The following is a 14551-nucleotide window of genomic DNA, read 5'->3' as shown; positions in this document are numbered from 1 at the left end:
ATAGCCAGTGAGTAGGTCACTGAGATCACGAAGGTGCCTGCCCGTGTCACTAGGAGGTGCTGGATCATGCTATATTCCTCTAGCAGGGGTGCTATTTGGTGATGGGGCAAGAAGGTCCTCACTGGGGTCTGAGTTCTACTCTCTAGGCTGGGAGAGCTATGGCTCACACAGGTTTACCTTCTTGCTCCTGTTCTAGCTTCTTCCTTTCCACCTCCTTCTTGTACTCCTCCAGCTCCTGGTCAGTGAGTTGGCTGAAGGGGTTGGGCACCGTCTCCTCCAATTCATCTTTGGTATCTGCATCGCCCTTGGACGCCAGCTGGCTCTCTGTAGACTGAAAGTTAACCAAAGTGTGTGTTGCTCTCTGACCGCTGTGCTGGGGCCCAAGCTGGAGCTTCTCTCAAGTGGCAGTCAGCTGTCTTGCTAGAGAAGTGACATGTGCTCCTCGGAACCAAGCTTGGGGCCTTGGGGTAGGGCTTGTTCCTTCTCTCCATTGCTATATCCTCCCAACACTTAGGCTCTGTACCTTTCCTGGTGAATATAGGGGTCCACCCTTTGCCCTTGAAATGAAATCAAAAGATGCTCCCAAGCAGAAGACATACCTTTATTGCATTCCCATCTACGGACACTTCCAAGCCATGACTGTGCATACATTTGGTGGCCCAAATTTAGTCAGACAAAGTCTAGCAAGCATAGCATTGGCTAGAGCAAGCAGCATGCCAGCCCTCTCCCCTGCTGCCCCTCCCCAGCCCTCTCCCCCACTGCCTTCCCCCAGGTCCCTCAAGAGCAGCCTCAGCACACAGCATTAAAACAATAAGATACAGGGCCTTCAGCATTCTCAGTCCAAGCAGTGAATCCTGGAGTCATGGTGACCAAGAGGCCAGGCCCTGAGGCCCTGGCAGGGGCACTGACAGAACCTCTGCTCTGCACCTCAGTTGAATCCCTGGCTCTGAATCATCTGGTCCCTCTTGCTCAAGAGAGGACTGAACCCAGACCCTTCTGTCCTTTCCCTAAGTCAGTTTCCTCACTGTGGCCTATCAGAAGGCATCACTTACTATCGGAGGAGGAGAACAGAGTGAGATCTCAGGGAGGTGAGCCCAGAGCAACCATGGTTTCTGGTCACCACTTATGGGCTGCACTCATACAGAAGCAACAATAGGCTTATTTCAACGGGTTTCAGAGTCAAAGGGGAGTCTAAGATAGACCCCAAGGAGGATGAGGGACTCCACTGAGAACTCCTGCTGTGAAGGACAGAGCTGCTGAACGACAGTCCTGCCCTGTGCTCATCTCTCATCCCCCTGGGATCACGGGTCATTTCTAACCTTGATTCTATGGCATGCTCAGAGTTCACTGACTTGGCTGAGCTGGGGGAGGTCAGGAAGCAGATGTGAGGGTGCAGCCTGCAGCTGCCTGATCTGCAGCCATATCACGTTAACATGCTCTGCAGAGAGTGATGGGCCCTGGCACGTCCCATTAGCCATTGTCTAGGAAAGTGTCACACCCTTTGCCACAAGCCATGAACAGCCATGATGCCACGCAAGGCAGAATTGCAATGCCATCTGCTCCTAAGCCCTAGACAAGATGCCATCCCCTCAAACACAGAAACAGTGACGTCATGCTTTCTAATGCTAACTACGTTTGTATGGCTACTTTTTACCCTTCCCACCCCATAGCACAGCAGTCCTAGCCACAACCCCCTCCCTGTATCCTGATGATGCTACATCCAAACCAGGGGTCAGAAACACTTGGGCCACCAGAATTCAGCAGGACACTGAGAGAGGGCCTCGTGGAGTCTCATGGCGGGAGGTGTGGGGCTGGCCAGAAGCCTTCCTATGAACAGATGCTCCTTGTTGCTCCCTATCTGGTGCACCCAGGAGTGAGCCAACATTGTCCTCCCTGGACCTCACAGCCACCTGTGTGGTGGCCCTTCACTGTGCAGCAAGAGCCCAGCACCTAAGGTCATGGGGTGAGTGGGCCTGAGGACTCAGGGGTCCCCTGCCCAGCCCCAGGAGTCTGATAAGCTTCCCCTTCAGTTGGGGGCAGTCTCTGCTGTACCGGACTCCGGCTCTTCTCGGCGATGACGCTGGCCAAGAGCTGAGACTGAGGCCCGGCTGACTTTATATCTTGTCGGTTTTGTTCTCGAATCTGCATAGAAAGAGGAGAAGAAGGGGTCAGAGCACGGAGGGGCCCTCTGGTGTCCAGTGAGGCCTGTGATGGATCTGACAAGGTCCTCCATGGTCTTGTCCATAGAGTCTATCCTCTCTGCTCCAACCCAATCTGCCATTCTGAGGGCTGCCTCTGTACCTGGCCTTGAGCAACTCTGAGCTCACAAATGGCCACTCTGTGGACATGTCTTTTAGACACACCTAACGTGTAAAGTAAGTGTGCTGCTACGTAAGTGGGTTACAGAGGACCGCCTTGTAAGTCCTGCAGGGGCTCTGAGCCCAGGATGTAGTCCATACCCAGTCTCACACCAGGGGTACCAATGAGTTCCTCAATCCAGGAACTTGGCTTGCACTTCTGGGACTGCAGATTCCTTCAGAAAAGCAGGTAGAAGGGCAGACTCACCTTGTTCCTCATGTCCAGCACTTCTTGGGGGTCAGTGTAGAGAGGCACAAATTGGTTTGGGTTTTCAATCCGTATGGGCATGCCGCTGCTGGACTTTTCCACTTCATCAGCCTTCATCCACTGACAAGGCAAGTAGGGAGTTGGGTGTGGGCCACCCGGTGCTCCTCCCACTGGGGTGCCCCACCCACTAGCACGGAAGGTCCACAAGTCACCCAGAGTTGTTCTCTCTTTTTGGGTCAGAGCCAAGATGAGTAATAGATAACATAGACAGCAAGGAAGGCCAGTGGGCCATAAAAAAAAGCAAAACAAAAACAAAAACGAAACACCAGAGAGCAGGTCCAATGGTTACAGCACCTGCCCTTCAAGCACAAGGACCTGTGTGGATCCCCAGGAACCTGGATGGTGCAGTGGTTCACCCATAACTCAGAAAGCATGGACGGGATTTCCAGAGCAAGTGAATCTAACCATATCAGCAAGGTATAGGCTTATTCTCAAAGAATACCATAGACGATTATTCCATACATCAATCTGAGTCACATACATGTGAACCTGTGCACTTGCCAAGAAAAAAAGCACATTTATCTGTGAAGAACAGGAAAGAAAAAAATGAAATAGAGATGTGTGTGAGTGAGGAGAAAGGGAGAGAGGAAAACGATCGGCCTGTCCTTCTCCTGGGTTTGTGTCAGACCCCAGGCCCAGGGTTCGACATGTTTCCCAGGAATTTCCCAAAGCCCCCTGTAGGCGCAGGGTGAAACCCAGACCCCAGTCTCTCCTGAATCTGTGCTGATGGAAGTGCCCAGTTCTGTCTCCCTCCGGAGAAATCTGCTCCTTGTGCCCCAAACCTCAATACAGACTTGCTTCCCACCCCATCCAGGCCGGCCCGACATCCCTCTCACCGTGGTCTTCGGTCGGGGACTGCCCATGTTCCTCTGCACCTCGTCGGCCACATTCACCCTCAGGTAGGTGTTGGGAGTGTTAAGCCAGCGGGTCTTTTCCTTCTGCTGCTTTTGGGCGTGCTGGCGCAGAGCAGGGACTGGGACACCATCCTCTTCGAACACAAAGGCAGTGACCGTGGCTGGGATCTCCACTTCACTTTTGTGTTTGGTTTTCTCTTGGACGAAGGGGTGGCGGTACGTATAGCCTGTTCTGTAGCCCTGAGAGGACAGAACCAGAGCCAGGTGTTGTGGGGGATAGAGGTCCACACCAGGACTTGGTTCAACCCCAAATATCCACCGGGTTACAGGCCTTTCAAGTTAAGATGGGCTTAGTCACTCAGGTTTGTCCATCCAATTGTTCAGGAAGCTGAGGCAGGAGCATGACAAGTTCAAGGTCTGCCTGGACTACAAAGCAAGCCAAGACTATCTGGGTAACTTAGTGAGCCTATGTCTCAAAATAAAGTGTGAACAGAAAGTCTGGGCAGTATAGCTCCTTGGGAGAATGCTTGCTTGTACACGTGAAACCTTGAGTTTAATCTCCAGCACATAAAATTTAACAAGAAATGAGGCCTGCTTAATGCTCATGATTTTGATGAATTTGTAAGTAGTGTTGCTTTCAGTGATGATGGCAGTGTATAATTTTGCAGTGCGGGGCCTGGCATATCATGCCATATCAGACAGTCTATATACTGAGCTATACCCCCAGTAGCTAATATGTTTTTAAGATAGCTAACATTAAGGTAAAATAACAAATTTAAAATCGTAAGTGTGCGTCCTTATATACATGTGCATGTGTGCACACATGTATGTGCATTTGCAAGTCATTAAACTGGAAAGGGGATCATGAGCGAGGGAGGAAGAGCTCTTTAAGGAGCACGATACAGAGAGTAACGTATAATGCCGTGTGAAAGCAGAAGCGGGGACTGAGGGATGGATGAGGAATAGCTAGAGGGTCAATGGGTGGGCTCAGTAGCCAGATGGGAGGAATGAGAACAGTGTAGAATGCTATATATCTATATCTGTATCTATATCAGTATATATATCTATACAGTATAGATAGATATAGATAGATATGAATGACATTGCCATGAGGAAATCCACGTGTTACACATTAGTTTTTAAATATCAAAATACTTGTGACAGTAAAATGCCCTTGAATTGTAGGAGCAAACCCTGATGTTATATAGAGCTGGCACCTGTCATCAACATTCCCAGTGAAATCTGATTGTGTTAGAACCCTCCTCTCTCTCTCTTCTCTGAAACTTTAAGTAGAATTGTCTGCTTCCCTCAAAGCTTTGAAACGATTCCTGTAGGAAGCTACCCGCAAAGGCCTGGTGCTTCATTTGGGTGCAGTGACTCAGCACACGGTGTCCAGAGTCCCCTCTCACCACTAAGGCACATTTCATCATTGCAAAGCCATCATGGTCCTCCTAGCAACAGGGCGAGCAATGACTTGGAGGCGCTGAAGGAGGGAAAGTATTAATTATTGTAGTGGCCTTGACATGATTAGGTCAGGTGGCCTTGAGGGTGAGGGAAGGGAACCAAGCAGGACTGTTCTGAAGGCAGGTTTCATGTCTCACCCCTCTGAACTCGCTCCTCACTGCATCCCTCCCCTACCTCCTGTGCCTGAAGCGTCTCCTCTGATTCCCCAAGTTATCAACCCAATCATTAGCTCCATGAAGAAGGAGGCTGTCCTTTTGTATCTGTTAATGAACCATCCCGTCTAATTCCTTGTGAACTGGTTCATTCATTCACTGCAATAGAATAGAGTAACGTTGATGTTTGGAACAGGGAGCTAGTTGTGTGGATTAAAGCTGTGACATTAGGGATGATCAGGGCCAACTGCTGAGGCAGTGTGGGCTAATGGATATAGGATGATGGGGAGGGGCTGTGGACAGGAGGACTATGATTCCCATGGAGAGCATAGGCAGACGTGAGGATGTCTCAGCACTTGGCAGAGGAAGGAAAAGCAAGCGCTGGAGAAAGTGCAGCTAAAACTTGGAGGCCTTCACTAAGTAAACCATGACAGAGGTGGTTTTTGTCCCCAGCACTTTAAGATATCTGGTTCTGGGTGCTCAGCCTCCACAGAGTGGTCTGAAGTACAGTACCGAGACACTCACTAAGTTGTCGAGCATCCTCATGAGGGCTTCAAATTCATGCTCTCCCAGCCGGCTCTTCTGCATGGGCCCAAAGGTGCTGCCGGCCCACTGCACAGAGCCCACCTCATGCGGACGGTGTTTCTCTTGCTCCAGGAGGATGAGGTTCTCGGTCCCCCCAGCGCTGGACAGAGCCGACACCTGCAGAGAATCAGCACACGGGTGGGTGGGTGGAGTCCTTGGAACTGCTGCGGTGTGAACCAGAGGGCAGTGGGCTCACAGAGAACTTGGGATCCAGAAAGGCTTAGGGAACCTAAGGAAAATATCCGAAGACTTATGGAGCCGGCATTCATCGTCATGGAGCACAGTATCAGTAATTCTTCCTTGGGCTCAATTCCCAGAGAACACAGAGAGGAAGAAATAACAAGTGTTAAAACCCAGGAATGAAACAGCACAGAGGACTGAATGTTCATTATCTGGGATACAAGACTCCAGAGAAGAAAAATGGTGCCTAGGATGTAGCACCCCAGAGAACCAAACAGTACCGAGGTCACAATGCCTCAGAGAAGAGGGGGCAGTGCAGATGGATTCAGGCAACACACTTAATGATTCGGTCAGAGGTATGTGTACAGTGTGGGCCATTTAGGTTAACCTTAAAAGCACTCACACATCTGTTCCCAGTTTGCATCCCTACCATTCAGATGTCCTTAGTCGGGTTTGGATTTCAGGGAGAAATCCTTGAAATGAGAGGCATTGGTGCTTTTCTGGTTGGCTGCCAGAGGGACATGAGAGGGCAAAAACACGTCAAGGCGGTCCTGAGCAGGAAGTGACAGCAGCCAGGAGGCTGTTATGGACCAGAACTAACAGCTCTGCCCTGTGGCTGCAGGTCAGAGGGTTAAACTGCCCAGGGGTCACTTCTGAGGCCTGAAATGGGAGAGGTCTCTTCACCATGGACCTGTAGAGGACACAGCAGTGTGTTCGCACCCTCACATCCGAGAAGACTGATGTCCTCACAGAAGCTCATTCATCAGAGTTGTGCTCTGATAATCGAATCTGCAGTGCCTGGTGTCTCAGGATGGGTTGGGAGTTTGGGTTGTGGCTTTGGTGGTGTTTGTTTCCACCATAGATTAAAGGATCCATTTAGTTTACCGACAGATGCAGGCATCTAGGTAGCACCTTCAGTGCATGGCATTCTCCTGCACCAACAACGGCCCTAACCCTGCTTCTTGGAGGTCAGCCCCTCAGACTTCCTCAGGTGAGTCCCATCACCCTGGGACAGGCGGACACCACAACACTTCCCAGTGCCTTTGTACTCAGGATATATGTACACATGTCTTTAACTGTCCCCACTGTCCCCTGATGCCCCGGAGAGACAGTGCGTGGGTGAGTGTAAGGGGCGGACCTGGGTACCAGGGTGGCCTAGCTTGTCACACCACCTCCTCGCCCTCTGACTTTGGGCAGCCATTTAGCACCTTTGGGTTCAGTTTCCACATCCGACAAGAAAAAATGGCGATGCCCTACCTCGTGAGGAACCACTGAAGGTGATATGGCAAAGCATCTAGAATGTTCTGGAGCCTCGGGAGCACCACAGGATGCTGCTGCTACTTTAACACTCACAGAAGGAGAGGCGGCCTCCCTGGGACTATTTGTTAATGGAGAAGAAGGGAGAGAGCACCCACGGCCTCACCCAAGCTGCCTCCTTTCATCTCTTCCTCCAGCAGTTTCCATGGTGATGGGTAGCAGATGGGGAAGAACTGCCTGTGCCTCCCATCTGCCTCTCAGTGAGGGATGACCCAATTTTCCCAGAACTCCAAACCGATAGGCAAAGAAATCACCGTGCCCCAGAGAGCAGAGCAGGCGCCTGGGCTTGGGTCACAGACTTATCCACAGTCACATTTGCCTGTCCACCAAGGTCAGGGAGGAAGCAGAGCCCATGGTAGACATGGAGCTTCAGAGCGGCCCGCCAGAGCGAAATCCTGACAGTAGCTGTAGGCCATGACCCCGGTGTTCATTTATGCCGTAGTCCTCACTTCTGCTCTTCCATGTCCTCTAGACCATCCCCTCCCTCTAGAAGCCTCTCCATCTGTAAAACTGATGGAGCCTCTGGTGCTTTCCGGGATTGGTTGCCAGAGGGATGTGAGAGGGCAAAACCACATCAAGCCAGTCCTGAGCAGAAAGCGACAGCAGCCAGGAGGCTGTTACGGACCAGAACTAACAGCTCTGCCCTGTGGCTGCAGGTCAGAGGGTTAAGCTGCCCAGGGGTCACTTCTGAGGTCTGAAATGGGAGAGGACTCTTCGCTGTGGACCTCTAGGGGACACAGCAGCAACTCTCTGTCTGTGCAGAGAGCTGAGGTGTCTCTGCAGAGAAGAGCTTTTCCTGTGTGCTGTTTTCTCAGGAGAGCTTCTGCAAAGGTGTGTTAGGGAACTCTCTGCAATTCAGTGTGAGGAAAGGAAGAGTCTGCCCTTGAGAGTGAAGGCTCGGCCAGTTCTGAGGCCAGTCAGTAGCTAGATCAGTCAGCTGTCTCAGTTGAGGGAGAAGGTACCACATCAGATATGGCCTGGCTCCAGGTCTCAGAGTCTAATTCTGACCACTGCTGTTCCTTGGGAGCCTCACACCCTTCCACATAACATTATCCATCTCCAGATTTACAACTGTCTCTGCAGCACTCCACTGTAAGGGTACCTCAGGGCTCCCCCACACTGCAGGGCTGATCTCACCCCAAGTGACTGAGAGAGGGAGCAACCTTCCTTCAATGCCATTCTCCCAGGCCAGCCAGAGTGAGGCAGGAGGGCACCATGTAGGTAGGACTTGTAGAGAGCTAGCTTGTCCTAGAACTGCAGCCACTATAGTGTCACTACCTCTCCTACCCTGGAGAGACATTCCTCCCAGCCAATTCTGATCCGTGCCAACACAAAGACTAATGGGCTTGTAGAGGCACATCTCTGCCCCAAAGAGCTGGAGATGGTGGAGCTAAGAGAACTGGGTTACGAATCTATCCAGGGCTGGATAGCGTACCCCATATCCCACCAACTTGAACACCACAGAATGCATGCCCTTGGCTGACCCTCACCACGGAGCTGCCTATAAACCAGCATTCCTGGAGCTCTAGGGGCTCCATGGTACTGGCACTCCTTCCCAACGAGGGGACTTGGAGATGAGCTGGCTCCCTGTATACCTTTGAAGGCTGGCTGTTCTGGTTGCCATGACAACCCTGACTGGCTCACTGTCATCTCTCTTTCTGTGCTTGGCCACACTCCCTACCCATGTACAGCCTGCCTTCATTCCACCCCATTCCTTGGCAAAATGAGAGCAACCTTTCTCTGTGCCCCTAGTACAGCTTGACCAGATGACACAGGAGCAGTAGGGCTTCTGTGTGCCTTGTGATGGTTTCCTCCAGTCTTACCTCAGGTCCCCTAGATCTAGGTAATACCAGTCAGTTACTGTGATGGATTCTTCCAGAGCATGGATCCCATTGTAATCAGGAAATGGCAGGAGTATAAGGGAAGTAGTGATGGACAGGGTGGTAAAGCAGTTTAGGAGGTCAGGATCCCATCTGACAACTAGTGGGGCCCACAGTCCCTGGGGCCCCATCAAAACGAGCGCCCAAGCTCACTTCCCAGGCCATCTTGCATACCTGTACCTCACACGCAGCCTGCAGGTGGAAGACCTTGTAGAAAGCTTCCTCCACGGTGTCACCCAGGGCGACCATACCATGGTTTCTTAGCACCAGAATCTGTGGAGGAGGAAAGAACCAGTCAAACCCAAGTCTTTGAAACCCACCCCCAGCTCCCTGGGCCAGCAAGATGGCTCTGTGGAGGAAGGTGCCAGCCACCAAGTCTGAAAAACTGAGTTCAATCCCTGGAACCCACATGGTGGAAGGAAAGAAATGACTCCTGCAGATTGTCCTCTGAACTCCAAGTGAACCATGGCAGCTTAAACTAACTCCCCACCCTAACGCCCCCATGCATAAAAACTAAATAAACAAATAAATAAAACTGTATAATAAAATCAACCTTAAAAAAAGTCTTACTCCTAAGAGACTTTCCTCTTACTAAGACCAGCTCCATACCACAGCCTGGAGCCCCTCCACAAACTTACTGCTCTTTCTCTACTCAAGAACCCCACCACTAACCCAGGAGTGGTTTGAGGCCAGTGCACCCAACTGCAGGAGATGGAAGAGGCGTTTAAAGCTGAGTCAGTGCAGTGAGTGACTGTTTTGGGCAATCCTTTGGTGCCTTAGAGAACTCAGAAGTCTGAAGAGGCCTGTGAGTGTTAGGTGAGCATAGTCTGTCGAGCTTAGACCCCAAAAGCAACCTCTGCAAGTGATTCAGTTGACTTCAGTCACATCCAGGAGGATGCGCTCTGAGAGGAGGCCCTGCAGAAACAGGCAGCCATATTATCATCTCTTTGGACCTCTGAGTTTTTGCTCCACAGACTTGGCTCCGACATCCACAGTCTACTTTGAATTGGCTTTTCAAATGAGGAAAGAGAAATGAGGAGAACTGGAGGCAGATTCTGGACCAGACCTGAGGTTCTCAGGGGAAACGGCTTCTGATTTGGCAGGGGCAGTGAGTAAAAAGGGTGAAGAGATCAGAAAGATGTTTAGATCAAGATTCCCCCAGGGTCGAGTTCTACTTCCTTCCCTGAAAGAAATATTCACGATTGGTTTTACCCTTAGCAAGTTTGAAACCAGGTGAAGCCCAAGTGGAAACTGAGGCAAAGATCTATGCTTCCAAGCTTCCCCCACAGAGGGCTGAGGGTCAGGCTCAGAGCGCCACATCCTCTCTAAGAATAGATGAAGTTCTTTCCTCTCCAATGCCCGAGACTTAGGAGCTCAGAGTTCAAGAGCATAAACGGAAGCACCCAGAACATCCTCCCTTGGATTGTCATAGGTGTGCTATTAACTAACACTGCTGAGGACTCCCTGGGGTTTGCGGGGCAGAAGTAGCAGCAGGGTTCCTCCTTCAAAGCAGAGCCGCAGAGGCTCAGGAGAAGTGAGGCTCTGTCTCAAAGTTCTTTTCCCCTCAGATGTGCTAGTAGAAGTGTTCAGACTTAAGCAGCACTGCAGCTCTGCCCTCTAACTAGTTGGTAACTAAAAAGTGGAATTAGTTGACTAACTAATATAGTGCTTGGATTTGGGGAAACTGAAGAGAAATAGCCCATCTATTAGACATGGGGAAGAAAGCAGAAGGTACAACATTTGCAGTAGGCAATTGGACAAAAACGAAGTCATATTTAAAAAGTTTGTCTCCTAGAAATGTCTAAGGGAGCCTCCTCCATCCCCGAGGATTAGCTGGAAGGATTCTGCCTGGTGGTGTGAGGTGGGGTGGGAAGCAACCCCTGGAAGGTTCAACTGTGTGGGCTAAATTACAGCTACTCATAAATGAGGTATGATTTAGTAATCTGAGTGATGGAGAAAACAGTGACATACCAAGTCATTTAGTGTGCATTGCTAGGGGAGGGAGAACTGACTTTCTGATTTTATAAATATATGTGAAAAGCCTCAGAGAATGCATCAACATCTCAGAGCAGTGTGGGAGAAATGGCTTTTAAAAAAGTTGTCTTTCTTAAAAAAAAAATCATCTAGGAAATTTGGAGGCTAGAGAGGTGGCTCAGCAGTTAAGGGTGCTTTCTGCTCTTGTAGAGGACCCAGGTTTGAGTCTGAGCGTTAACATCAGGCTGCTGGCAATCACCTGCAACTCCAGCTCCAGGGGATATGATGCCCCCTTCTGGTCTCCACATGCATTGCACATATACAAATAAATCTTTAAAAAATGTCTACAAAATAAATAGTCTCAATAAATACATGTTGCTTTGTGATGTTAATTCTCTTTCCCTCCCTCCCTCCTTCCCTCCCTCCTTCCCTCTCTCTCTCCTCTTTCTCTCTCCCCCCCCGTGTGTGTGTGTGTGTGTGTGTGTGTGTGTGTGTGTGTGTGTGTGTGATGAACCAGATCACCTGATTTTTGAGTTGTGGTCTTTCCTTAAACCTGGAGCTCACTGATGTACACTCAAGCTGATTGGCCACACAAACCCCAGAGATACAGCTCCCAGCACTGGGGTTATAGGTATGTAACTGCCATACCCATTAGTTTTTAATGTGTGTACTGGAGATGGAACTAAGGCCCTGTATAGCAAGCTCTTTGCCCCTTGAGCTGTCTCCCCTAGTCCTGTGACACTGGCATTTGACAGTACCACTCCACAGTACCATCCCACCCCCAGAAACAAACCTTGCAGGTGGGTCCAAGGCACTTCTGCAAGTTGATTCGATCAGCTTCCTGCTCCATTTCCCCATTGAAGTCATAGTAGGCCATGTCCCCCACCAGCAGGGCATTATGGGAGACAGGCAGGAGGCCACACTTCATAGCTGACACCTACAGGGAAACAATAGTTGCCTAGAAACTGCAGCCCAGGCCCAGGGGTGCACTGGCCCTCTCTCCTCAGAGCACAGCAGGCCAGCCCTGTTTTGAGGCCAGAGAGTGTGGGGTGGTCATAGGGAGGAAGAAGCCCGCACCACCCAGGCCTTTCTCACTGAGGGGTCTGAGGGCTTCTCCTTACTCTTGCCCATCACTTTGAGGCCGTGAGGACTGCTGGGCAGAGCACACCAAAGAGGGTCCTGGCCCGGTCCCAGCTTTGTCCTCATCTGTGACTCTGGGAGGAGGCGGGATTGGCAGAAATGTTTTCCTCCTTAGAATGGCCCTGGCACAGGATGACTGCAAGGACCTAGGGCTAAAACTTCATGTCAACTCTTGACATAAGCTTGAGCCATTGTGGAAGAGGGAACATCAATTAAGAAAGTGCTCCCACCAGGTTGGCTCTTGGGCAAGCCTGTGGGCCTGTTTTCTTTTTTTGATGATTGACGTGGGAGGGCCCAGCTCACTGTAGGCAGTGCCACTCTGAGATTGGTGGCCCTGGATGCTATAAAGAAAACAGGCTGAGCAAGTTATGGGGACCAAGCCAGTAAGCAGAGTTCCTCTGTGGCCTCTGCATCCGTTTCTGCCTCCAGACTCCTGCGATGGGTTCTTGCCCTGACTTCTCTGAATGATGGATTACAAGTTGTAAGGTGAAACAAGCTCTTGGCTCCCTGTTGAGTCGGCCATGGTGTCACCAACATACCAGACTAGTAAACCAATGGAGAGTCCTCCTTCACCTCTCACCAAAAACAAATCGCCTTCCTGATCTTGCCTCACTGCCCCAAAGCAGCCTGAGACTGTAGAGACCCTCAACACAAACACACCACTGTGTCGTGGTCCCAGTTCAGGGATATCTGTACACCATGGCCTTTGTGTTTCCCTCAGAATCAATAGGCTGATGCCATGTGCTCACCCCTAAAGCTATGTGGTCTGTGCCAGCAGAGGATGATGGCCAAGGTGATGCCCAGTGTCACAAGTGACTCTGCAGCGTCCTCCACACATGGAGACGTGGCTCGGGTACTACCTGTGACCTGTGATCATTCCCTCGTCTCGTCCCCAGTGTTACTGTACCCTTCCCCAGATCGCAGCTGCCCGGAACTGTGGAAAAGTCTGTAGTCACTTCCCACCTCTCCTCTGGGTCGCGCAGAGGCAGGGTAGCCTGAAGCCCAACCACATTGACTTGGGTGGACACTGGGGAGGTGCGGTTGCCTGGCTGAGTTCCCAGCTGTGGCCACAGCAGAGGGGAGTCTGTGAAATAAACGTTTCCCTCCTTCATGCTTCATCAAGACCTTGGTGCATGAAAAGAGGGCTGGACTAGAGTCCTAAGCTGAGCATTCACTCTCTTGGTCTGAGTTCCAGATCTTTCCACAGTTTTTATCTTTTATTGTTATTTTATTTTTTATTTTATGTGTGTGGTATTATGCCTTCATGTTTGTCTGGACATTACATGAATACAGTACCCGGAAAGGCCAGAACGGAGGGTGTCAAATTTTCTGGAACTAGGGTTACAGATGGCTGAGAGGCCATGTGGCTGCTGAGAATGAAACCAAGGTCCTCTGGAAGAGCAGCTCTTAACTACGGAGCCATCTCTCTGTCCCCTTCCCAGAAATCTTAAATGATGACATTGCTATACTCCAGATGGTATCTGCTCAGGGAGAAACAGGAATTCTGGGCTGGCAGCCACAGGAAGCCTGGCACTACTCACCGCTGCTGTGGCAGGCGTGTGCAGGTGGATGGCACACCGCACGTCCGGCCTGGCCGCATAGATGGCTGAGTGCAGACTGAAGCCGGTGGTGTCCACTGGGAAGCAACTGCTGCCCTTCTCCACGACCTCTCCTAGAATGTTCACCTTAATCTAGGCAGTAAAGAAGAGACCAGACTCAGGGCTCCTGCCCTCTTCCACACATGAGCCCAGTGCCTTCCCCAGTTCATGTCCACCACTCCAGACCACAGGAGTAATGGCTGGCCTCGGTGTGGGGGCACAGCAATGGGGAGTCTTGTCTGTGGGGAGTCTAAAGGGGTGGCAGGTGAATTTACAGGGTAAGTGGTGGAGCCGTTTCTCAGACTTTGTTACGCATTGTTTCAGAAGCTGTCAAAATAGGTTCTAAACAGAGAAAACAACACTTCTAACCATTTCCCAAATGATGGCCAGGCTGTGGTCCACATACCCCATTGTGGGTAATGAGCTAGAAGACAGTGATAGAATCCTCCAGAAGCAGCTAAGAGGAATCGTGAACGCCAGCAGAAACCTTCCCCGAGGAAGCCATGTCAAAGCTGAGCCGTCTCATTTGTGAAACATCTTCGTACACAAAGGTAAAGAGAATGAGGTTCAACACCTTTCACTGGTCACAGAAAAGGGACCGAGAAAAAGATGTCCCTTTCTTAGCCTGTTTCCTACTCCAAGAGACAAGCAGGTGGCTTGGCTAAGAAATGTCACACACAATATGTGCGTAAGGAACAGCAAGGGAGAAAGGAGGGGAAGAGGAGGGGGTGGGGGGTGGGTAGACCAGAGTGGGAGAAAGGAAGAGGAGAGTGGGAGATCAT

At 50.8% G+C, this 14551-nt stretch overlaps 1 protein-coding gene across 3 annotated transcripts in view; it reads right to left on the bottom strand.

The window, feature by feature from the left end:
- Positions 1–14551, bottom strand: part of Add2 (adducin 2) — a 99114-nt gene that overhangs the window by 13393 nt on the left and 71170 nt on the right. For 2 of the 3 annotated variants that reach the window (XM_063285470.1, NM_001109880.1), the window contains exons 7-14: positions 13713–13862; positions 11825–11968; positions 9232–9330; positions 5621–5797; positions 3462–3719; positions 2566–2685; positions 2053–2142; positions 178–331 (exon numbers count right to left, since the gene is read on the bottom strand). In XM_063285470.1, the coding sequence (XP_063141540.1) occupies positions 178–331; positions 2053–2142; positions 2566–2685; positions 3462–3719; positions 5621–5797; positions 9232–9330; positions 11825–11968; positions 13713–13862 (1192 nt within the window). Of the gene's footprint in view, positions 1–177; positions 332–580; positions 2143–2565; positions 2686–3461; positions 3720–5620; positions 5798–9231; positions 9331–11824; positions 11969–13712; positions 13863–14551 lie in introns of those variants that run through there. The other variant, NM_012491.2, reaches the window with a different exon arrangement.

Source organism: Rattus norvegicus, chromosome 4 (assembly GCF_036323735.1).
Source record: "Rattus norvegicus strain BN/NHsdMcwi chromosome 4, GRCr8, whole genome shotgun sequence".
Lineage (NCBI taxonomy): Eukaryota > Metazoa > Chordata > Mammalia > Rodentia > Muridae > Rattus > Rattus norvegicus.
Note: the sequence above shows the minus strand (reverse complement) of the source record. Positions and strands in the feature narration are given on the sequence as shown.